At 37.0% G+C, this 26753-nt stretch overlaps 1 protein-coding gene and 1 pseudogene across 2 annotated transcripts in view; both read left to right on the forward strand.

The window, feature by feature from the left end:
- The window catches only part of TMEM38B (transmembrane protein 38B), an 84559-nt gene that overhangs the window by 52034 nt on the left and 5772 nt on the right, over positions 1–26753 (forward strand). For both annotated transcript variants that reach the window (XM_007968515.3, XM_037983249.2), the window contains one exon: positions 1348–1465. In XM_007968515.3, the coding sequence (XP_007966706.3) occupies positions 1348–1465 (118 nt within the window). The remainder of the gene's footprint in view (positions 1–1347; positions 1466–26753) is intronic.
- LOC103219072 (DEP domain-containing protein 1A pseudogene) lies at positions 10408–14899 on the forward strand (annotated as a pseudogene).

Below are 26753 nucleotides of genomic sequence, written 5' to 3' on the forward strand. Positions count from 1 at the left end.
TATCCTTTTAAATTTTTAATTTTGTGTACATTTTATAATGCAGTTATATATAATTTCCAAATTAATTGGCAGCCATAATTTGGGAATGCTGTAAAACTTTTTTTTTTTTAACCAATAGGGATGTACAATCAAAAAGATTTAGAGACTACTGTTCCAAAACATGACTGTTGGCAGTGCATTTGGTGGTCCCGCAGATCTGTTTCTCTCTTCAACAGTGTTTGGATGGAACAGACATGGGGACTAAAGAAGAAAAAAAGAAGAAAACAATAAAATAAAACATGACTGTTACTCAATCATATTGTTAAGCAAGATCCAGAAACTGAAAAAGACAGAGTGGATTCTTTCTTAGAGTCTCTAGAGGTAGTATGGCCCTACTGACACTTTGATTTTAACTGAGTGATACTGATTTTACATTTTTCTGTTTCAAGCCACTGAATTTGTTGTAATTTATTACAGTAGCCACAGGAAAGTAATTCAGGTTTGGTCTGTTGTCCAAACTTCACCCTGTTTTGAACTCAGTCCTTTGCTTGTAATAATTAAATAAATAAAGTAATAAAATGACTTATAGGAACCTTTAGATTTGTCCTGTTTTGCAGTGTGGCATTCTTAGAGTTTATCATTTATCTTTTTTACTTGTAAGATAGAGAGCTAGGCAATGATTCGTTACTGAGATATACTTTAAATATGCGGCAAATATATAACATAAAGTAATGCTTCTTATTTGGTAAATTAGCATCTTATTTTAGACTTTACAATCTAAGCATTAATATATTAGCTAAAACTAATATGCTGTGCTGGAGTTAGCTAAAGATGGGCTGGAGATGGCTTTTATCGTTTTATGAGAACCAGTTGTGTACACCTCTCCTCTTCCATGCAGCAGCCTGACATTGGCCATGATGGGAGTATTTACATCATGGAAATGGGCAAATGCTAAAAATCTGGCCTTTCTTTTCCTCGACTCCACTCTGTGAGCTTTTTAGCACTGTAAGGTTTTTAATGACTAATTCCAAATCATGCTGTACAATGTGGAACTTTGAAATCCTTTATGAAAAAATTGTTATGGCCAAATATGTTTCAGAAATATTGCATATAGAAATATACTCTTTTTGTTGGAGAGTCAGAATATGTATGGTTATTCTAAAATCTGTAGTTTATGATGTGAAGAAAGGTATTTAACTTTGTATAACTCAGCATTTTCAACACTTTTTAAAGTGTATTAACAAAACTCATCTTTGCATTACATCTATTAGTAACCCATTAAGTTAATGTTTTGCAGAGAACTCTTTGAAAAAGATGGAGATATGTCATATTTATTACTTGCTGATTTAAAATGTGTTTTATTTTCAGCCCTTCCAAGGTAACCCTTCTGGGGTCAGTTATCTTCACATTCCAGCACACCCAGCATCTGGCAATATCAAAGCATAATCTTATGTTCCTTTATACCATCTTTATTGTGGCCACAAAGGTAAGAATTCAAAGTACCTATAATTATTACAAATCCTGTATAACCATTCCCCTTTGATACAATTCTGCATACTGGGCAAGTAAGAGAAACATTTATTTATTGTTATTATCTAAGAGGAAGAATTTGGGGAGGTTTACTCAGTACATCCATGACTTTCTGAAACTTAACTTTTCTGTGATTTCTTATTTGCTTTATGCGAGGGCTATCAGGAAACACTTGCAGATAACCTAGTAGTATATTGGAGAAGAGACAGTAGTAGAAATAGCCAATGCTATATCAGAGACTGCAAAGATGATACTGTCTCATTTGTAAAATGAGATACTTGAGATAGATATTCTCTGAGTTTCCTTTAAGCTCTAAAATTTCAAATATTTTATATAGGACATATTTGTGGTCATTCTTTTCTATTAATATTGCCTGGGTGGAAGCTTTATTCCTTCTTGAAGATAGGTTAGAGACAGGCAGTCTTGGGTTCAAATCCCAGCTTTGCTGGCTAATCCCTGAGTAGGCAAGCCACTTAATGTCGCTGAATCCTAATTTTCTCGTCTTCATTGTACAGTTGTTGAGAGGATTAGAGAGGATGCATGTCTTTCTGTCACTGTATCTGACATATCTTATGAATTTTATTTGCAGCTGTATCATGAGGCTAATTCTGACTATTCATACCATGAATAAGTATTGTTCCCTGTTCACAAATAGACAATTGATTTTATAATAAAATTGTTATTTAAGTCTAGAAAATTTTATGGCCACCTCTATTTGAGACTAGATATTTTTGGCTAAAAACTTATCTTTGGGGTTTTTAAAAGGAAAACAGGATAGCTAATATGTGTCTTAGAATGAAGTCAGTGTATGAATCATTCATTTTTGTTTCAGTAGTCTCTGAAATGGAGATGGTCTGTGGCCGTAATTCAAGTAACAAATATTGGAGGCAAAATCTCTTCACATGTAGTCTCTTCCAGTCCTCAAATTTTGAGCTGTATATATTTTTTCTAACGGCTTTATTGAGATATATTTTCCATACTGTGTTAGTCTGTTCTCATGCTGCTAATAAAGACATACCTGATACTGGGTAATTTATAAAGAAAAAGAAGTTTAATGGACTCACATTTCCACATGACTGGGGAGGCCTCACCATCATGGCGGAAGACAGGAGGAGCCAAGGCACATCTGACATGGCAGCAGGCAAGAGAGCTTATGCAGGGGAACTCCCATTTATAAAACCATCAGATTTCATGAGACTTACTCACTATCCCAAGAACAGCACGGGAAAGACCCTCATGATTGAGTCACCTTCATCTGGCCCCTCCCTTGTACAATTCAAGGTGAGATTTGAGTGTGGAGATATGAGTGATGTATGGTTTGAGCCAAACCATATCACATATCATACAGTTCACTTAAAGTGTATAATTGAATAGTTTTTTTAGTGTATTCATGGAGTTGTGCAATTATCACTACAAATCAGTATTAGAACATTTTTATCACTCCAAAAAGAAACATTGTATTCTTTAGAAGTCATTTCACATTTTCCCCAATACTTCCAGCTATAGGCCATTTTATTTATCCACTCATCAGTTGATGGACATTTTGATTGTCTCACTTTTTGGCTAAAATGAATAATAAGCTGTGAACACTCATGTAAAAATTTTTGTGTGGACATGTGATTCATTTCTCTTGAGTATATCATCTACAAATGGAATTTTTAGGCCATATGTTAATTCTATTTATCCTTTTGAGGAACTGACAGATTATTTTACAAAGTAGCTTTATCTTTTTATATTCCCACCAGCAATGTATGAGATTTCCAATTTCACCACACCATTACTAGTGCATAGTATTGTATTTTTTGTTATAGTCACCCTCGTAGGTGTGAAGTGGCATCTCCTTGTGGTTTTGATGTACATTTCCCTGATGACTAATGATGCTGAGTATCTTTTTTGTGCTTATTAGGTATTTGTATATCTTCTTTGGAAAAAATATCTAGTCAGATCATTTGCTCATTTTTAATTTATATTTTGTTTTAATGTTGAGTTGTAAAATTCTTTTCATATTTTGGATACTAGAACCCTATCAGACTTAATGATTTGCAGATATTTTTTTCCATTCTGTAAGGTTTTTTCTTCACTGATAGTGCCCTTAGAAGCACAAATTGGTAAAATTTTGATGAAGGCCAGGCTCAGTGGCTCACACCTGTAATCCCAGCACTTTGGGAGGCTGAGGTGGGCAGATCACCTGAGGTCAGGAGTTTGAGACCAGACTAGCCAACATGGTGAAACCCCATCTCTACTAAAAATATAAAAATATAAAAATTAGTTGTGGGTGCCTATAATCCCAGCTACTCAGGAGGCTGAGGCAGTAGAATCACTTGAACCAGGGAGGCAGAGGTTGCAGTGAGACGAGATTGTGCCACTGCACTCAAGCCTGGGCAACAGAGAAAGACTCTGTCTCAAAACAAACAAACAAACAAACAAACAAACAAAACCCAACAACACTTTTTTTTATGAGTCCAATTTACCTATTTTCTCTTTTATTATGTGTTCTTTGTATGTCATAACTAAGAAACCATTGCCAAATCTAAGATCATGAAGATTTACCTCTATATTTTCTTCAAGAGTTTTATAGTTTTAGCTCTTGCATTTGGTTTTTATGATCTGTTTTGAGTTAAGTTTTGTGTATGGTATGATGAACAGTCCAAGTTTTTTCATGTGGATATCTAGTTGTTCCAGCACTATTTATTGTAAAAACAATGCTTTTCCTTTGTGAATTGCCTTTACAATCTTGTCAAAAATCAGTTGACTGTAAATTTGAGGGTTTATTTCTGGATTCTCAATGTTATTCCATCCATATGTGTGCCCGTCCTTATGCTATTACTACTATGTCTTCATTGTTGTAGCATTGTAGTTAGTTTTGAAATCAAGACGTGTGACTGTGGTAGGATCCAAGATGGCTGATTAGAAGCAGCTGTGGTCCATGGCACTCATGGAAAGGAGTGAAAAGGGGCAAGTGAATTCAGCACCTTCAACTGAAATACCCACCTTGCAGTGGGACTGTCTAGGCAGACAGCTCATGTAGGGTAAGGGACCTTGGGCTTTGGAACGCCCAAATGGTTTGGACAAGGAAGGTCCCCTCCAGTGCAGCACACTTCCTCTACCAAAAAGCAGCCAGACTGCTTTTTTAAGCGGGTCCCTGATTCTGTTCCTCCTGACTGGGTGAGACCTCCCGATAGGGATCTCCAACGACTTCCTACAGCTGGGAACAGCATGGAACCAAAGGAACCCCCACTGCCAGCCAAGGGAAGCAGTGAGTGATTATGCAACCTTGCCCAGGGATCCACGCTTCTCTCATGGACCTTTGCAACCTGTGGATCAGGAGATCACCTCGTGAACCCATGCCACCAGGGTCTTGGGTCTGATGCACAGAGCTGTGTGGAGTTTTGGCAGAGCAACCACTCAGGCGCACACAGAGACACAGGAGTTTACATACTGTGGCCCTGGGGTCCCCAGCAAGTGAGGAAATCCATCCGTACATATTCCTAGGAAGGGGGCTGAATCCAGGGAACCAAGCAGCATCGTGCTGCAGGCCCCACTTCCATGGCACCTCACAATCTAAGACCCACTGTCTTGGGTTCCAGCCTGCCATCGGCAACATGCTGGAATCTGCCTGAGACAGGTCTGAGTTCCTGGGGGGAGGGACGGGTGGCATCTATGCGGTTTGGTAGACTTAGCCGTTCCAGCCTGCCGGCTTTGGAGAATATGAACAGTCCAGATGAGGAAGGGTCCTCCACAACGCAGCACAGCTCCCTTGGTAGATCATGGCCAGAGTGCTTCTTTAAGCAGGACCCTGATTCATTCCTCCTCACTGGGTGGGACCTTCCTGTGGGGCCTTCAGCCACTTCAAAAAGGTTCTATTGGGACATAGCTCTTAGGGGGAGGAGTGGCCACCATCTCTGTGGTTTGGCAGACTTAGCCACTGTAGTCTGCTGGCTTTGGAGAATACAAATGTTACAGATGAGAAAGGGTTTCCCCACAATGCAACACAGCTGCTTTGCTAGATCGTTACCAGACTGCTTTTTAAAGCCGGACCCTGATCCATTCCTCTTCACTGGACAGGACCTCCCTGCAGGGACTTCATCCATTCCAGCCAGGGTTGTCCATCTCTCCCTGGGATGGAACTCCCGGAGGGAGGGCCAGTCACCATCTCTGTGACTCAGTTGACTCATCCATTCTAGGCTGCCGGCTTTGGAGTGCCCAAATGGTTTGGACAAGGAAGGTCCCCTCCAGTGCAGCACACTTCCTCTACCAAAAAGCAGCCAGACTGCTTTTTAAAGCAGTTCCCTGATTCTGTTCCTCCTGACTGGGCGAGACGTCCCAATAGGGATCTCCAGCCACCTCGTACAGGTGCATTCGGTCCGGCAGCAGGTCAGTACCCGCCTGGGGCAGAGCTTCCAGGGAAGGAGCTGACTGCCATCTTTGCTGTTTCATAGCCTTCACTGATGATACCTCCAGGTTTGGGAAAAACCAAGGTAGCTAGGGTCTGGAGTGGACCCTCAGCAAACCACAGCAGCCCTATGATAGACTGGCCTGACTGTTAAAAACAAACAGAAAACAACAACAACATAAACAAAAAAGACCCCATAAAAACCCCATTCGAAGTCAGCAACCTCAAAGATCAAAGGTAGATAAACCCACAAAGATGAGAAAGAACGCAAAAATGGTGAAAACTCAAAAAACCAGAGTGTCTTTTCTCCCCCAAATGATGGCAACATCTCTGGAGCAAGGGCATGGAACTAGGCTGAGGCTGAGATGCCTGACTTGACAAAAGTAGGCTTCAGAAGGTGAGTAATAATGAACTTCACTGAGCTAAAGGAGCATGTTCTAACCCAATGCAAAGAAGCTAAGAATCATGATAATAAAGGAGATGATAGCCAGAATAGTCAGTTTAGAGGGGAACATAATTGACCTGATGGAACTGAAAAACACAACATGAGAACTTCACAATGCAATCACAAGTATCAACAGCAGAATACCTGAAGCAAAGGAAAACAGCTCAGAGCTTGAAGACTATCTTTCTGAAATAAGACAGGTAGACAAAAATTGAGAAAAAATAATGAAAAAGAATGAACAAAATCTCTGAGAAATAGGGGATTATGTAAAGAGACTTAACCTGTGATTGGAGTACTTAAAAGACACGAGGAGAATGGAACCAAGCTGGAAAACATACTTCAGGATATCATCCAGGAGAACTTCCCCCACCTAACAAGACAAGCGAACATTCAAGTTTAGGAAATCCAGGGAACCCCAGTAAGATACTCCACGAGAAGATCAACCCCAAGATGCATAATAATCAGATTCTCCAAGGTTGAAATGAAAGAAAAAATGTTAAGGGCAGCCAGAGAGACAGACCAGGTCAGCATCAAAGGAAAGCCCAGCAGACTAACAGCAGACCTTTCAGTGGAAGCCCTACAAGCCAGAAGAGACTGGGGGCCAATATTCAATATTCTTAAAGGAAAGAATTTCCAAACCAGAATTTCATGTCCAGCCAAAATAAGCTTCATAATTGAAGGAGAAATAAGATCCTTTTCAGACAAGCAAATGCTGAGAGAATTCATCACCACCAGGCCTGCCTTTCAAGAGGTCCTGAAGGAAGCACTAAATATGGAAAGGCAAAACCATTACCAGCCACTACAAAAACACACTGAAGCACAGACCAGTGACACTATGAAGCAACCACATAAACAAGTCTGCAAATAACCAGCTAGCATCATGATGATAGGATCAAATTCATATAACAACAATACTAACCTTAAATATAAATGGGCTAGATGCCCCAATTTAAAGACACAGAATGGCAGGCTGGATAAACAGCCAAGACCCATCGATATTCTGTCTTCAAGAGACCCATGTTCTGTGCAAAGACACACATAGGCTCAAAATAAAGGGATGGAGGAGAATTTACCAAGCAAATGGAAAACAGAGAAAAAAGGCAGGGTTGCAATCCTAGTTTCAGACAAAACACACTTTAAAACCAATGAAGATAAAAAATGACAAGTGCATTACATAATGGTAAAGGGTTTAATTCAACAAGAGGAGCTAACTGTTCTAAATATTTGTAAACCCAATACAGGAGCACCCAGATTAATAAAGCAAGTTCTTGGAGATCTACAAAGAGACCTAGACTTCCGCACAATAATAGTGGGAGACTTTAACACCCTACTGACAATATTAGACAGATCATTGAGACAGAAAATTAACAGAGATATTTAGGACCTGACCTCAGCTCTGGATCAAGCAGACCTGATAGATAGCTACAGAACTCTCTGCTCAAAAACAACAGAATGTATATTCTTCTCATTGCCACACAGCACTTAATATAAAATTGACCACATAATTGGAAGTAAAACACTCCTCAGCAAATGTAAAAGAACTGAAATAATAACAGTCTCTTAGACCACAGCACAATCAAATTAGAACTCAAGATTAACAAATGCACTCAAAACCAGACAACTACATGGAAATTGAACAACCTGCTCCTGAATGACTCTTGGATAAATAATGAAATTAATGCAGAAATCAAGAAGTTCTTTGAAACTAATGAGAACAAAGAGACAGCATACCAGAATCTCTGGGCTGCAGCTAAGGCAGTGTTAAGAGGGAAATTTACAGCACTAAATGTCCACATAAAAACCTAGAAAGATCTCAAGTTAACAACCTATCACCTCAACTGAAAGAACTAGAGAACCAAGAGGAAACCCCAAAGCTAGCAGAAGACAAGAAATAATCAAGATCAGAGCTGAACTGAAGGAGATAGAGACATGAAAAACCCTTCAAAAAAAATTAACAAATCCATGAGCTGGTTTTTGGAAAACATTTATAAATAGACTGCTGGCTAGACTAATAAAGAAAAACGGAGAAGAATCAAACACAATCAGAAATAATAAGGGGGATATCACCACTGACCCCACAGGAATACACACAACCGTCTGTATAAAGAACACTATACTATAAACTACACTATAAACAGAGAATAATAGAAACACCTCTGTGCAAATAAACTAGAAAATCTAGAAGAAATGGATAAGTTCCTGGACACATACACCCTTGCAAGACTGAACCAGGAAGAAGTTGAATCCCCAAAAAGACCAGTAATGAGTTATTAAATTGAGGCAGTAATAAATAGCCTACCAACCAAAAAAAGCCCAGGACCAGATGGATTCACAGCTGACTTCTATCAGAGGTACCAAGAATTGCTGATACCATTCTACTGAATCTAGTCCAAAATATTGAAAAGGAGAGACTCCTCCCTAACATACACTGGGGCCTGTCAGGGGGAGGTGGAGGGAGGGAGAGCATCAGGAAGAATAGCTAATGATTGCTGGGCTTAATACCTATGTTATGGAATGATCTGTGCAGCAGTCCACCATGGCACACATTTAGCTGTGTAACAAACCTGCACATCCTGTACATGTACCCCTGATCTTAAATGAAAGTTGAAGAATAAAGAAAAATAAATAATAAAAAAAAAGTGTGACACCTCTGAATTTGTTATTCTTTTTCAGAGTTGTTTGACTATTCTGGGTCACTAACATTGCCATATGAACTTTGGGATCAACTTTACAATTTCTGCAAAGAAACCAGCTCTTATTTTGATAGGGATTGCTTTAAATCTGTAAATTGATTTGAGAATAATTGCCATCTTAACAGTAAGGTTTCCAATTCATCAGCACAGGAGTTCTTTTGATTTAGTTTGGCCATCTTTGTTTTCAATATACACGTCTTACACTTTTTTTGTTAAATTTATTCCTAAGTATTTTATTCTTTTTTGATTTTATACTAAATACAATTGTTTTAAAATATCACTTCCAGGTTGTTTATTACAAATATGTAGAAATACAATTGATATTTGTATATTGATTTTGTATCCTGCAACCTTGCTGAACTCATTTATTAGTTCTAATAAATGTTTTAAAAGGTAGATTCCTGGCTGGGCATGGTGGGTCATGCCTGTAATCCTAGCACTTTGAGAAGCCAAGGTTGGCAGATCACTTGAGGTCAGGAGTTCGAGACCAGTCTGGCCAACATGATGAAATCCTGTCTCTACTAAAAATACAAAAATGGAGGTTTCAGTGAGCCAAGATCGTGCCACTGCACTCCAGCCTGGGCAACAGAGCCAGACTCCATCTCAAAAAATAATAATAATAAAATAAATAATAAAATAGAAGATAGATTCCTTAGGATTTTCTATATGCAGGATCATGTCATCTGCAAATAGAGATGATTTTACTCTTTACTTTTCAATCTGCATGTCTTTAATTTTCTTGCCCAGTTATCCTGGCTAGAACCTCCAGTATAGTGTTGATAGAAATGGAGAGAATGAACATTCTTGTCTTTTTCTTCGTCTTAGAGAGAAAGCATTTGGCATTTCACTGTTAAGCATAATGTTGGCTATGGGTTTTTCCTAGATGCCTTTTAGCAGAGTAGGAAGTTAATTCCTTTCTACTCCTAGTTTGCTGAATGAGTGGGAGCTGTATTATTTTTGAGTTTCTAACTTTAATCTTTAAAGAAAATGAATGTATATTGTGGGTTTGGTAAGAATAAATAAATAGCACTGATATCTTACATTTTCTTGAGTTACGGGATCAGCTTTTGTTCATCACTTAATTTGTGGAATAAAAATGATAATTTCTCTTACAATTGTTCCTGGATGTAAAGTTCTATATTTTAACACCCAAACTTAAACACCATACTGTAATGTAATAATAATAAAGATATTTAAAAATAGGAAAACATAGAATGTTGAACTTGTTTTATAATATTTCTCAACATTTTCCTAATTAGAAAGTATATCCACCAGTTTCTAAATAGAATGTTCATTTTAAACTAATTCATTTGCCCAAATCCCATTTAGAGTTGACTGAAACTGATAATATATTTCATAATCTTAATCATTTTTTTATCTTTTAAATTTCATTTCAGTAGTTTTTGGAGAACAGGTGTTCTTTTGGTTACATGGATAAGTTCTTTAGTGGTAATTTCTGAGATTTTGGTACACCTAAGCAGTGTATACTATACCCAATGTGTAGTCTTCTGTCCTTCATCTCTCTCCCACCCTTCCCCTCAAGTCCTCAAAGTTCATTGTATCATTCTTATGCCTTTGCATCCTCACAGCTTAGCTCCCACTTGTAAGTGAGAACATACGATATTTGGTTTTTCATTTCTGAGTTACTTCACTTAGAATAATGGTCTTCAGCTCCATCCAGGTTGCTGCAAATGCCATTATTTTGTTCCTTTTTATGGCTGATTAGAATTCCGTGGTGTATACGTACCACCTTTTCTTTATCTACTTGTTGGTTGATGGGCATTTAGGCTGGTTTCATGTTTTTGCAATTGCTAATTGTGCTGCTATAAACATGAGTTTGCAAGTGTCTTTTTCATATAATGACTTCTTTTGCTCTGTGGAGATACCCAGTTGTGGGATTACTGGATCAAATGGTAGTTCTCCTTTTAGTTCTTTGAAGAATCTCCATACTGTTTTCTATAGTGGTTGTACTAGTTTATATTCCCACCAGCAGTGTAAACGTGTTCCCTTTTCACCACATCTACATCAATGTTTTAAAAATATTTAAAAATAAAAATTGGCTCTATAAGGAGTAATTGTGAAATAGAGCTGTTGTGAAATAAAGCAGAAGAAATGGTAAAGAATGACTAAAACTGAAAAGAGGCTGTTGGGTTTTGAAATTAAGAGATATTTAGTGACCTTAGTAAAAGCAATTTCAGTGGACTGGTAAGGGATAAAAAATGATTGTAATCAACTGAGGTGAATAAAAAAGTGAAGATGAAGAGTATAAACTATTTTAAAGGGATTTGGAGGGAGTATAAACAGGAATAAAACTTGGGAGAGCATTTTGGCAATATCTGACGAGGGTGAAAATTCACGTACGTTGTGACCTGTTCACTCTGTTTCTAGGTATAACCAACAGCAGTGTTTCCCAAGGTATGGTACAGGGCCCAACTTTATCAGGATCACTTTTAAAAAATGCTTTAGCAGATGCTATTCAAATTGGCAGCAGGGCCGATGGTTGTGCTGAGACTCGTCACTGCCCGGGCCACTGGGCCTGAGTGTTGCCTTCACAGCCATGGACGCCACCGGGCGCTGACAGACCTATGGAGAGTCTGGGTGTGCCTCTTGGGCCTTATCGGGCCACCAAGCTGGAATGCCCTTCAGGCAGGCATGTGTTATTAGTCCTACTTTACCAGTGTGGACACTGAGGCTCACAGATGTTAGAGGCCTTCTAAAGTCACATCTACAGCAAGTGGCAGAGCTAGAATTCAGATCTTCCTGGTATGGCCATCTTAAATGGATTCTGCTACTTATGGAATGAAGTTACCACATCTTTTCGAGCAGGAATGCCTCTAAGAAAACATAGACAACACTTTAAAAAATATGGCAATTGTTTCACAGCAGGAGAAGCAGTGGATTGGCTTTATGACCTATTAAGAAATAATAGCAATTTTGGTCCCAAAGTTACAAGTCAACAGACTATCCAACTGTTGAGGATATTTCTTAAGAATCATGTAATTGAAGATATCAAAGGCAGGTGGGGATCAGAAAATGTTGACGATAATAAGCAGCTCTTCAGATTTCCTGCTACTTCGCCACTTAAAACTCTGCCACGAAGGCATCCAGAATTGAGAAAAAACAACATAGAGAACTTTTCCAAAGATAAAGATAGTATTTTTAAATGATGAAACTTATCTCGTAGAACTCCTAAAAAGCATGGAATACATTTATCTTAGGAAAATGCTGAGAAAATAAAGCATGAAATAATCAATGAAGATCAAGAAAATGCAGTTGATAATAGAGAACTAAGCCAGAAAGATGTTGAAGAAATTTCGAGATATGTTATTCTGATCTACCTGCAAACCATTTTAGGTGTGCCATCCCTAGAAGAAGTCATAAATCCAAAACAAGTAATTCCCCAATATGTAATGTACAACATGGCCAATACAAGTAAACATGGGGTAGTCATACTACAAAACAAATTGGATGACCTTCCTCACTGGGTATTATCTGCCATGAGGCCTGGCGGATTGGCCAAGAACTGATGATATGAATAATTCAACTAATGTTGGATTTGAACAAGATGTATTCAGAACAATCACAGATTATTTTCTAGATCTCCCTGAACCTCTACTTACTTTTGAATATTACAAATTATTTGTGAACATTTTGGTTATTTGTGGCTATGTGATAGTTTCAGATAGATCCAGTGGGATACATAGAATCTAAGATGATCCACAGTCTTAAAAATTCCTTCACTTAAACAATTTGAATTCCTTCAAATCAACTGAGTACCTTCTTCTCAGTCTGCTTCATAGAGAAAAAAGAAGAATCAGATTATTCTGAGAGACTACAGATAAGCAATCCAGGATTTCAAGAAAGATTTGCTAAGAAAATGCAGCTAGTTAATTTAAGAAACAGAAGAGTGAGTGCTAATGACATAATGGGAGGAAGCTGTCATAATTTAATAGGGTTAAGTGGTATGCATGATCTATCCTCTAACAGCAAACCAAGCTGTTGTTCTTTGGAAGGTATTGTAGATGTGTCAGGGAATTCAAATAAGAGGCATCCAGTGTGTTTCATCTATCTTTTCCAAACATAGAAGGACAAAATAATAAACTGTTTTTAGAGTCTAAGCCCAAAGAGGAATTCCTGTTGAATCTTCATTCAGAGGAAAATATTCAAAAGCCATTCTGTGCTGGTTTTAAGAGAACCACTACTTTGACTGCTCAAGACCAAGAGAAGTTGTGTCATGGGAAATGCAAGTCAAAACAGCTTTACAGGTCTCAGAGTTTGCTTTTAAGAAGTAGTACAAGAAGGAATAGTTATATCAATACACCAGTGGCTGAAATTATCATGAAACCAAATGTTGGACAAGGCAGCACAAGTGTGCAAACAGCTATGGAAAGTGAACTTGGAGAGTCTAGTGCCACAATCAATAAAAGACTCTGCAAAAGTTCAATAGAATTTTCAGAAAATTCTTTACTTCCAGCTTCTTCTGTGTTGACTGGCACACAGAGTTTCCTGCAACGTCATTTAGAGAGGGTTGCCATCGATGCTGTACAGTTATGTTGTTTGTTACTTCCCCCAGCAAATTATAGAAAACTTCAACTTTTAATGCGTATGATTTCCCAAATGAGTCAAAATGTTGATATGCCTAAACTTCATGATGCATTGGGCACGAGATCACTGAGGATACATACCTTTTCTTGGTGTGTGCTATGCTGTGCTAAAGAAGTGGATCTTGATGAGCTTCTTGCTGGAAGATTAGTTTCTTTCTTAACGGATCATCATCAGGAAATTCTTCAAGTACCCTCTTACTTACAGACTGCAGCGGAAAAACATCTTGACTACTTAAAAAAGGGACATATTGAAAATCCTGGAGATGGACTGTTTGTTCGTTTGCCAACTTATTCATACTGTAAGCAGATTAGTGCTCAGGACTTTGATGAGCAAAGTTTCTACCTCTCAAGCTGCAATTGCAGAACTTTTAGAAAATATTATTAAAAACAAGAATTTACCTCTAAAGGAGAAAAGAAAAAAGCTAAAACAGTTTCAGAATGAATATCCCTGATACATCAGAAAAGATTTCCAACCACGGAGAGTGAAGCAGCACTTTTTGGTGACAAACCTATGATCAAGCAACCAATGCTGATTTTAAGAAAACCAGGGGGGCGGAGCAAGATGGCCGAATAGGAACAGCTCCAGTCTCCAACTCCCAGCGCGAGCGACACAGAAGACCAGCGATTTCTGCATTTTCAACTGAGCCTCTGCTGCTGATACCCAGGCAAACAGGGTCTGGAGTGGACCTCAAGCAATCTCCTACAGCTACAACCTACAGCTGAGGATCCTGACTGTTAGAAGGAAAGCTATCAAACAGGAAGGACACCTACACCAAAACCCCATCAGTACATCACCATCATCAAAGACCAGAGGCAGATAAAACCACAAAGATGGGGAAAAAGCAGGGCAGAAAAGCTGGAAATTCGAAAAATAAGAGCGCATCTCCCCCGGCAAAGGAGCGCAGCTCATCGCCAGCAACGGATCAAAGCTGGACGGAGAATGACTTCGACGAGATGAGAGAAGAAGGCTTCAGTCCATCAAATTTCTCAGAGCTAAAGGAGGAATTACGTACCCAGCGCAAAGAAACTAAAAATCTTGAAAAAAAAGTGGAAGAATTGATGGCTAGAGTAATTAATGCAGAGAAGCTCACAAACGAAATGAAAGAGACGAAAACCATGGCACGAGAAATACGTGACAAATGCACAAGCTTCAGTAACCGTCTCGATCAACTGGAAGAAAGAATGTCAGCGATGGAGGATCAAATGAATGAAATGAAGCGAGAAGAGAAACCAAAAGAAAAAAGAAGAAAAAGAAATGAACAAAGCCTGCAAGAAGTATGGGATTATGTAAAAAGACCAAATCTACGTCTGATTGGGGTGCCTGAAAGTGACGGGGAAAATGGAACCAAGTTGGAAAACACTCTTCAGGATATCATCCAGGAGAACTTCCCCAACCTAGTAGGGCAGGTCAACATTCAAATCCAGGAAATACAGAGAACGCCACAAAGATACTCCTCGAGAAGAGCAACTCCAAGACACATAATTGCCAGATTCACCAAAGTTGAAATGAAGGAAAAAATCTTAAGGGCAGCCAGAGAGAAAGGTCGGGTTACCCACAAAGGGAAGCCCATCAGACTAACAGCAGATCTCTCGGCAGAAACTCTTCAAGCCAGAAGAGAGTGGGGGCCAATATTCAACATTCTTAAAGAAAAGAATTTTAAACCCAGAATTTTATATCCAGCCAAACTAAGTTTCATAAGTGAAGGAGAAATAAAATCCTTTACAGATAAGCAAATGCTTAGAGATTTTGTCACCACTAGGCCTGCCTTACAAGAGACCCTGAAGGAAGCACTAAACACGGAAAGGAACAACTGGTACCAGCCATTGAAAAAACATGCCAAAATGTAAAGACCATCAAGGCTAGGAAGAAACTGCATCAACTAACGAGCAAAATAACCAGTTAATATCATAATGGCAGGATCAAGTTCACACATAACAATCTTAACCTTAAATGTAAATGGACTAAATGCTCCAATTAAAAGACACAGACTGGCAAACTGGATAAAGAGTCAAGACCCATCAGTCTGCTGTATTCAGGAGACCCATCTCACACGCAGAGACATACATAGGCTCAAAATAAAGGGATGGAGGAAGATTTACCAAGCAAATGGAGAACACAAAAAAGCGGGGGTTGCAATACTAGTCTCTGATAAAACAGACTTTAAACCATCAAAGATCAAAAGAGACAAAGAAGGCCATTACATAATGGTAAAGGGATCAATTCAACAGGAAGAGCTAACTATCCTAAATATATATGCACCCAATACAGGAGCACCCAGATTCATAAAGCAAGTCCTTAGAGACTTACAAAGAGACTTAGACTCCCATACAATAATAATGGGAGACTTCAACACTCCACTGTCAACATTAGACAGATCAACGAGACAGAAAGTTAACAAGGATATCCAGGAATTGAACTCATCTCTGCAGCAAGCAGACCTAATAGACATCTATAGAACTCTCCACCCCAAATCAACAGAATATACATTCTTCTCAGCACCACATCGTACTTACTCCAAAATTGACCACGTAATCGGAAGTAAAGCACTCCTCAGCAAATGTACAAGAACAGAAATTATAACAAACTGTCTCTCAGACCACAGTGCAATCAAATTAGAACTCAGGACTAAGAAACTCAATCAAAACCGCTCAACTACATGGAAACTGAACAACCTGCTCCTGAATGACTACTGGGTACATAACGAAATGAAGGCAGAAATAAAGATGTTCTTTGAAACCAATGAGAACAAAGATACAACATACCAGAATCTCTGGGACACATTTAAAGCAGTGTGTAGAGGGAAATTTATAGCACTAAATGCCCACAAGAGAAAGCAGGAAAGATCTAAAATTGACACTCTAACATCGCAATTAAAAGAACTAGAGAAGCAAGAGCAAACACATTCGAAAGCTAGCAGAAGGCAAGAAATAACTAAGATCAGAGCAGAACTGAAGGAGATAGAGACACAAAAAACCCTCCAAAAAATCAATGAATCCAGGAGTTGGTTTTTTGAAAAGATCAACAAAATTGACAGACCACTAGCAAGACTAATAAAGAAGAAAAGAGAGAAGAATCAAATCGACGCAATTAAAAATGATAAAGGGGATATCACCACCGACCCCACAGAAATACAAACTACCATCAGAGAATACTATAAACACCTCTACGCAAATAAACTGGAAAATCTAGAAGAAATGGATAATTTCCTGGACACTTACACTCTTCCAAGACTAAACCAGGAAGAAGTTGAATCCCTGAATAGACCAATAGTAGGCTCTGAAATTGAGGCAATAATTAATAGCCTACCAACCAAAAAAAGTCCAGGACCAGATGGATTCACAGCTGAATTCTACCAGAGGTACAAGGAGGAGCTGGTACCATTCCTTCTGAAACTATTCCAATCAATAGAAAAAGAGGGAATCCTCCCTAACTCATTTTATGAGGCCAACATCATCCTGATACCAAAGCCTGGCAGAGACACAACAAAAAAAGAGAATTTTAGACCAATATCCCTGATGAACATCGATGCAAAAATCCTCAATAAAATACTGGCAAACCGGATTCAGCAGCACATCAAAAAGCTTATCCACCATGATCAAGTGGGCTTCATCCCTGGGATGCAAGGCTGGTTCAACATTCGCAAATCAATAAACATAATCCAGCATATAAACAGAACCAAAGACAAGAACCACATCATTATCTCAATAGATGCAGAAAAGGCTTTTGACAAAATTCAACAGCCCTTCATGCTAAAAACGCTCAATAAATTCGGTATTGATGGGACGTACCTCAAAATCATAAGAGCTATTTATGACAAACCCACAGCCAATATCATACTGAATGGGCAAAAACTGGAAAAATTCCCTTTGAAAACTGGCACAAGACAGGGATGCCCTCTCTCACCACTCCTATTCAACATAGTGTTGGAAGTTCTGGCTAGGGCAATCAGGCAAGAGAAAGAAATCAAGGGGATTCAGTTAGGAAAAGAAGAAGTCAAATTGTCCCTGTTTGCAGATGACATGATTGTATATTTAGAAAACCCCATTGTTTCAGCCCAAAATCTCCTTAAGCTGATCAGCAACTTCAGCAAAGTCTCAGGATACAAAATTAATGTGCAAAAATCACAAGCATTCTTATACACCAGTGACAGTCAAACAGAGAGCCAAATCAGGAATGAACTTCCATTCACAATTGCTTTAAAGAGAATAAAATACCTAGGAATCCAACTTACAAGGGATGTAAAGGACCTCTTCAAGGAGAACTACAAACCACTGCTCAGTGAAATCAAAGAGGACACAAACAAATGGAAGAACATACCATGCTCATGGATAGGAAGAATCAATATCGTGAAAATGGCCATACTGCCCAAGGTAATTTATAGATTCAATGCCATCCCCATCAAGCTACCAATGAGCTTCTTCACAGAATTGGAAAAAACTGCTTTAAAGTTCATATGGAACCAAAAAAGAGCCCGCATCTCCAAGACAATCCTAAGTCAAAAGAACAAAGCTGGAGGCATCACGCTACCTGACTTCAAACTATACTACAAGGCTACAGTAACCAAAACAGCATGGTACTGGTACCAAAACAGAGATATAGACCAATGGAACAGAACAGAGTCCTCAGAAATAATACCACACATCTACAGCCATCTGATCTTTGACAAACCTGAGAGAAACAAGAAATGGGGAAAGGATTCCCTATTTAATAAATGGTGCTGGGAAAACTGGCTAGCCATAAGTAGAAAGCTGAAACTGGATCCTTTCCTTACTCCTTATACGAAAATTAATTCAAGATGGATTAGAGACTTAAATGTTAGACCTAATACCATAAAAATCCTAGAGGAAAACCTAGGTAGTACCATTCAGGACATAGGCATGGGCAAAGACTTCATGTCTAAAACACCAAAAGCAACGGCAGCAAAAGCCAAAATTGACAAATGGGATCTCATCAAACTAAAGAGCTTCTGCACAGCAAAAGAAACTACCATCAGAGTGAGCAGGCAACCTACAGAATGGGAGAAAATTTTTGCAATCTACTCATCTGACAAAGGGCTAATATCCAGAACCTACAAAGAACTCAAACAAATTTACAAGAAAAAAACAAACAACCCCATCAAAAAGTGGGCAAAGGATATGAACAGACATTTCTCAAAAGAAGACATTCATACAGCCAACAGACACATGAAAAAATGCTCATCATCACTGGCCATCAGAGAAATGCAAATCAAAACCACAATGAGATACCATCTCACACCAGTTAGAATGGCGATCATTCAAAAGTCAGGAAACAACAGGTGCTGGAGAGGATGTGGAGAAATAGGAACACTTTTACACTGTTGGTGGGATTGTAAACTAGTTCAACCATTATGGAAAACAGTATGGCGATTCCTCAAGGATCTAGAACTAGATGTACCATATGACCCAGCCATCCCATTACTGGGTATATACCCAAAGGATTATAAATTATGCTGCTATAAAGACACATGCACACGTATGTTTATTGCAGCACTATTCACAATAGCAAAGACTTGGAATCAACCCAAATGTCCATCAGTGACAGATTGGATTAAGAAAATGTGGCACATATACACCATGGAATACTATGCAGCCATAAAAAAGGATGAGTTTGTGTCCTTTGTAGGGACATGGATGCAGCTGGAAACCATCATTCTTAGCAAACTATCACAAGAACAGAAAACCAAACACCGCATGTTCTCACTCGTAGGTGGGAACTGAACAATGAGATCACTTGGACTCGGGAAGGGGAACATCACACACCGGGGCCTATCATGGGGAGGGGGGAGGGGGGAGGGATTGCATTGGGAGTTATACCTGATGTAAATGACGAGTTGATGGGTGCAGCACACCAACATGGCACAAGTATACATATGTAGCAAACCTGCACGTTGTGCACATGTACCCTACAACTTGAAGTTTAATAATAATAAATAAATAAAAAAAAAAAAAAAAAAAAAGAATACTTAACGTGTCTGAAAGTATTGAGAAGAGACTTACCCAAGTAGAAGTTAGTTTTGGTTTAATTAATAAAAAAAAAAAAAAAAAAGAAAACCAAAGTTCCGTAGTCTAAGATACTAACTGAATTAAAAATCATGTAATAGTTGTGGAACTTTTATAAATGAAGCCATATCTGAGAATGTAGCTATCAAAAGGAAGTCTGTTATTAATAAGGTATTTCTAAATAAACACATTATGTAAGGAAGTACCAAAATAGTTGTTTATCAATGTGAGACTCCTAGGAAACTACCTAGATCTCAACTGAGAGCACATAACAATAGGTGATACCAAATACTTTTTGTTTTTAACGCAGCTATGCAGTAAGGCTATCATGATGTGTACTAAAATTTTATTTACTTGAATTTTGAAACCTGAGCTGCGCATCAAGATTAAACTGTAATTCTGTTTTTAAAAGAAAATTTATCTGCATATGTACAAGTTCTGAGATATTGGCTAATGAATTAGTTATTTGGGGTTACTTCTTTGTTTCTAAGTATAAGAATGTGAAGAATATTTGAAAACTCAATGAAATAATTCTCAGCTGCCAAATGTTGCACTCTTTTGTATATTCTTTTTCCACTTTTGATCTACTTATATATATATGTGTGTGTTTTTAAAATATGTGTATATTTTATCAGATTTGGTTTTGCCTTAAATATTATCCCCAATTGCTTCAGTCATTCATTTGTTCAATATATATATTTTGAATTCTAATTTGCATAGTGTATTACAAGATGGGGATATAAAAGAAGTATAAGGCAATCATATATTCATTCAAATACTTAAAGTATAATAAAAAATAAAAATTAAAATTAAAATTAAAAAAATTTTAAAAAAATATACTTATTTAGCAACTGCTATGTGCCTTCATTGTTCCAGATATGTGGAGACAATGATAAATAAAACATATAATCTCTTCTATAAGGTATTTATTTTTAATCAAGGGAGATACACTTATCAGATGCTTAAAATAACAACACTACCCACTGAAATCAGGGCATATATAATCATTCAGCTCACGACTGACTTCTATGATGATGGAACAGGTCTCTAAGCTAGTGGTTTTCAAATTAGTGCACATTAGACTCACCCGAGGAGTTTTAAAACAGCCTATTTGCCTAGGGCCTAACTTATACTAATTAAATCTGAATTTTAGGGATGTTGTATAGGGATTAGTATTTTTTTTAATCTAGGTGATTCCAGTATTCAGCCAACTGTGAGAATCAATGTCCTTAATGCTTTTTTTAAACATGTTTATAAGTGTCAAGATAGTGGCACATTGACTTTATTTTTTCATTGGAAGAAAATGCCTGCCAAGTATAAATGCCTCTCATCTTAAAACAAGGTTCTTCAGGTTTCTGCTTGATTGACTTGGTACAAACTTGAAGCAAGTTGCCTTCTATTTTTTACTCCAAGATTGTTTGATATCTATTCCTTAAGTGTAAAGAAATATATAATGCCTGGGTTGTAATAAAATCTTAATGTTTAATGACTATTCTAATTTCTCAATATAATTTCATACTATTTCTCTATAAAATGATAGTGTTCCATTTAACATTACTGATTTTTATTAAAAATCTGGACAGAGAATTATAAATATGACTTTATCCTAGAAACTCTGGCTATAAAATTATTGGACCAAATTGAATTCTTTCTAAGGCGTTAGTATGCTAAAACTTTCTTTGTTTATAGATATGTAAAATGTGGGTCATATTGCAAATTGATATTAAAATTATTTGGGGTTTTGTAACAATTTTAAAAAATGCTTTAGCAAAGTAGCGTTTAATATTTATTTATGAAATTATTAGAAATGAGCTCCTTTAAAAATTTTTAAAAGTCAACTTTTTAGAAGTATAATTGATGCATAATAAACTATATTCATGGATAATAAAGTGCATTCAGTCTAGGAGTACATTTTGATGAGTTTTGACAAATTTGTATACCTGTGTAACCACTACCACAGTCAGTGTATGAAACATTTCTATCACTTCGGAGCATTCCCTTGTACCTTGCTCTGATAAATCCCAGCCACTATCCATAGCCCCAGTATACCATTTATCCACTTTATATCACTACAGATTAGAGTTGTCTTTTCTGTAGTTTCATATAGAGTCATATAGTATGTACTCATTTTGTTTTTGAGATTTACCCATATAATTACATATTCCTAAGTAGTATTAGGTACCACAGTTTGTTTTTCCAGTTATCTGTTGATGGGTTTTGGTGTATTTCCAGCTTTTGATTATTTGAATAAGGTTGTTATAAATAAAGCTGCTATGAATATGTGTCCATATATGTCTATACATAGACATGTATTTTTTTTGTCTTCTTATTTTTTTTGAGACAGAGTCTTGCTCTGTTGCCCAGGCTGGAGTGCAGTGGTGTAGAAATAAGCTTGTCTGTAGGACCTACATAGCCAGCATTGCCATTACTGGAGCCATCAGTGAATTTTAAGATGCCCAGATTTCATATTGTTCAAACACACATGCTCTACGAACAATTTGTGCAGTTGATACAATCACGGGGTTATGAGGCAACATTCATCCTCCTCAGTTTACAAAGAAGATGACGGGATTAAGAGATTAAAGTAAAGACAGGCATAGGAAATCACAAGGATATTCATTGGGGAAGTGATAAGTGTCCATGAAATCTTCACAATTTATGTTCAGAGATTACAGTAAAGATAGGCAAAAGAAATTATAAAAGTATTAATTTGGGGAACTAATAAATGTCCATGAAATCTTCACAATTTATATTCTTCTGCCGCGGCTTCAGCCAGTCCCTCTGTTCAGGGTCCCTGACTTCCCGCAACAGTATTAGGTACCACAGTTTGTTTTTCCAGTTATCTGTTGATGGGTTTTGGTATATTTCCAGCTTTTGATTATTTGAATAAGGTTGTTATAAATAAAGCTGCTATGAATATGTGTACATATATGTCTATACATAGATATGTATTTTCTTTTTCTTCTTTTTTGTATTTTTTTGAGACAGAGTCTTGCTCTGTTGCCCAGGCTGGAGTGCAGTGGTGTAATCTTGGCTCACTGCAACCTCCGCCTCCAGGGTTCAAGTGATTCTCCTGCCTCAGCCTCTCGAGTAGCTGGGAATATAGGTGTGTGCCACCACGCCTGGCTAATTTTTTGTATTTTTAGTAGAGAAGGAGTTTCACCATGTTAGCCAGGATGGTCTCGATCTCCTGACCTCATGATCCGCCTGCCTCAGCCTTCCAAAGTGCTGAAATTACAGGCATGAGCCACTGTGCCTGGCCAGACATGTATTTTCATTTCACTTAATAACTAGGAGTAGAATTGCTAGGTCATCTGAAAAGCATATGTTTATCTTTTTAAGAAACTGCCACACTATTTTTCAAAATGGTTGTATCATTTTACGTTCCCACCAGCAATGTATGAGACTTCTGATTGTCCTAGATCCTTGTTAATTATTTGGTATTATCAGTCATTTTAATTTTAGCGTTTTATAGGTATGAGGTGATATCGCATTGTAGTTTTATTTTGCATTTCTCTGGTGGCTAGAGACTTGAGCGTCTTTTCATGTGTTTACTGGCCATTCATATATCATCTTTTCAATAGTGTCTATTTAAATATTTTGTCTATTAAAAATTGTATTATTATTGAGTTGTAACAGTTCTCTGTATATTCAGGATGTCAATCCTTGGTGAGATATATGTATTGCAAATAATTTTCTCCCAGTTTATGCTGTTCCTTTTTATTTCTTTAGTGTTGTCTTTAGAAGAGCTGAAGTTTTAAATTTTGATGAAGTTTACTTTACTAGATTTTCCTTTCATGGTCCTTCTTTTTGTGTCCTATTTAAGAAATTGTTTTATTCCTCAAGGTTTTGAAGAGTTTTCACCTATTTCTTCTAAAAGTTTTATAATTTTTGCTTTTTTTTCTGTTTTTTTTTTTTTTAATTATACTTTAAATTCTAGGGTACATGTGCACAACATGCAGGTTTTTTACATATGTATACATATGCCATGTTGGTGTGCTGTACCCATTAACTCATTTACATTAGGAATATCTCCTTATACTATCCCTCCCCCCTCCCCCCTCCCACCACCCCACAACAGGCCCTGGTGTGTGGTGTTCCCCACCCTGTGTCCAATTGTTCTCACTGTTCAATTCCCACCTATGAGTGAAAACATGCAGTGTTTGGTTTTCTGTCTTTGCGATTGATGGTTTCCAGCTTCATCCATGTCCCTATAAAGGACATGAACTCATCCTTTTTACTTTTAGAATCTGTGAACCATTTCAAAATAAGTTTTATGAGTCCTATGAGGTAAGGGTCAGGTTTTTTTTTTTTTTTTTTTTTTCCATGTGAATATGAAGTTGTTACAACACTGTTGAAAAGACAGTTCTTTCCCTCATTGAATGATCTTGCCACCTTTGTTGAAAATCAGTTGGCTTGACCTATGTGGGTCTATTTCTGGAGTATATTCTGTTCTATTGATTTATATGTCTATTTCTAGCCAATACCAAACTGTTTTAATTACCATAACTTTATAGTAAGTCTTAAAATCAAGTAGTACAGTTTCTCCGACTTTATTCTTTTTTCAGTATTTCTTAGGATAGTCTACATCTTTTATATTTCTAAATAAGTTTTCTGATTAAGTTGTCACTTTCTATGGAAAAAACGCCTTCTGGAATTGTTTTTGAGATTGTGTCTATAGAGAAGAAATCAGGTCTTAAAAAGATTTAGTCTGTTGATACATGTTTCTCCATGTATTTAGGCCTTCTTTAAATTTTTGGAGTACTATTTAGTGGTTTTCATTGTTTTATATGTATCTTGTTAAATTTAAATTTATCCTGAAGTAGTTCATATTTTTGGATGCCTTTAGAAATAGTAGTTTTTCAAATTTCAATTTGGAATTTTACGTTGCTTGTATTTAAATATATAGTTAATTCTTACACATTGTTCTTGTATCCTGTGACCTTGCTAAATTTGCCTGTTGGTTCTGGTAGCTTCTGTGTAGATTCCTTAGCCTTGTCTATATACATGGTCTTGTCTATGATAAAGATAGTTTTACTTTTTCCTTTTCAATTTGGTTTTTTTTTTTTCCTTGCCTTATTATATTGGCTAGAATGTCCTGTACAATGTGAAAGAAAAATGGTGAGAGTAAACATCTTTGTTTTTTTGTGACCTTAGTGGAAAAACATTCAGCCTTTTACCTTAAATATGATGTTAGCTATTAAGCATCTTATAGATGTCCTTTATGAGGTTGAGGAAGTTCTCTTTTATTTCTAGTTTGCTGAAAGTTTATCATGAATGGGTGTGGGATTTTGTCAAATGCTTTGTTCTGTATCAGTTAAAATAATCATAGGGGTTTTCTCCTATATTCTCTTAGTATAGTGGATTACATTGATTGATTATTAAAATGTTACGTAAATCTTTCATTTCTGTGATAAACCCCATTTAGTCATGATGCGTTTATCAGTCATGGATATTACTGAATCCATTTTTAAAAATATTTTCAAGGATTTTTTTTCCTGTGTGTTAATGGATATTGGTTTGTAGTTTTCTCTGTAATTTTTTTCTCTTTTTTGTACTAACATAAAACTGGACTTTTTAAATAAATGGAAAAGAATTTCTGTATTCTCTGAGTTTATGTAGGTTTGATATTATTTATTGGTAAATGTTTGATAGATTCACTAATGAAGTCATTTGGGCCTAGAATTTTCTTTAAAGGAAGGTTTTTGATAACAGTTTCTTACATAGATATAGGGCTATGCAGATTTACTTGTGTCTGTTTTACTAAGTTGTGTTTATTAAGGAATTTGCCATTTCACTTAAGTTTTTTATTGTTGGCATGAAATTGTTCATAATAGTTTTTTGTTATCCCTTTAATGTCTGTGGAATTTGTGGTAATGTCTCTCCTTTCATTCCTGATATTGGTAATCTGTATTTTCTTTTTCTCTCTTTTAAAAGCACTCTGCCTAGAGGTTTGTCAATTTCATGGATTTGTTTCAAAGACCCAGCTTTTGGTTTTATTGGTTTTTCTGTTTTAGATTTCATTAATTTCAGGTCTTTATTATATCCTTCCTTCTGTTTACTTTGGGGTTTACTTGGTTCTTCCTTCAGTATAAAGAAAAGATTGATAAATTTGACTCCATAAATTGTTTTTTAAAGTTACACGGCAAAAGCCACTGTGGACAAAGTCAAAATATAGCTATCAAATAACAGTGATAAAATACTTACAACATATATCAGAGGGCTGGTATGCCTGATATATAACAACCTCCTAAAAATTAAGGGATAAAGGACCAAAACCTGATGGAAAAGTTAAAAGAAAGTTATCAACAGACAGTTCACACAGAAAAGATCGGGAAATGTTCCTCAAACATATTAAAAAATGTGGAACTCATACTTGAGAAACATTAATTAAAATAACACTTGAGATACCATTTATCATTCATCAAACTGGCACAAAATTTTAAATTTTTATTTTATTTTACTTTTGAGATAGGGTCTTGCTCTGTCACTCAGGCTGGAGTGAAGTGGCATGATCATGGCTCACTGCAGCCTTGACTTCCCAGGCCCAGGCGATCTTCCCACCTCAGCCACCTGAGTGTAGTTGGGACTACAGGTGTGTGCCACCATGCCTGGCTAATTTTTGTATTTTTTGTACAATTTTGGTTTCACTATATTGCCCAGGCTGGTCTCAAACTTGGACTCAAGCAACCTTCCCGCAAACTAAAAGTTTAAAAGTCTGGCTACACATTCTGTTGATGAGGCTGTGGAGTATCAGGCACTCCTGCAAATGTTCTTTTTCACTGTTTTCTGGATTTCTTCTATGTTTGTGTTTTTTCAATATATTGTTAGCTATTCTTGTTTATTGATATGAACTTTAATAGCAATTTGTCTAGCTCTGTTAAAAACCATGTTATTTTTATTGCAATTGTGTTTATTGTTTATTGCAATTTATAAGCTAATTTAGGGAGGCAGTTATAGGAAGACAAGCATAGAATGAGACAGGAGTGAGGACAGAGCCTTAAAGTTCTCTAATATTTAGAGAAGGGAAATCTAGAATGGGAAATGGAAAAGGAGTGGTTGATGAGAGTTTTAAGGAGGAGGAGATG

This window comes from Chlorocebus sabaeus, chromosome 12, assembly GCF_047675955.1.
Source record: "Chlorocebus sabaeus isolate Y175 chromosome 12, mChlSab1.0.hap1, whole genome shotgun sequence".
Lineage (NCBI taxonomy): Eukaryota > Metazoa > Chordata > Mammalia > Primates > Cercopithecidae > Chlorocebus > Chlorocebus sabaeus.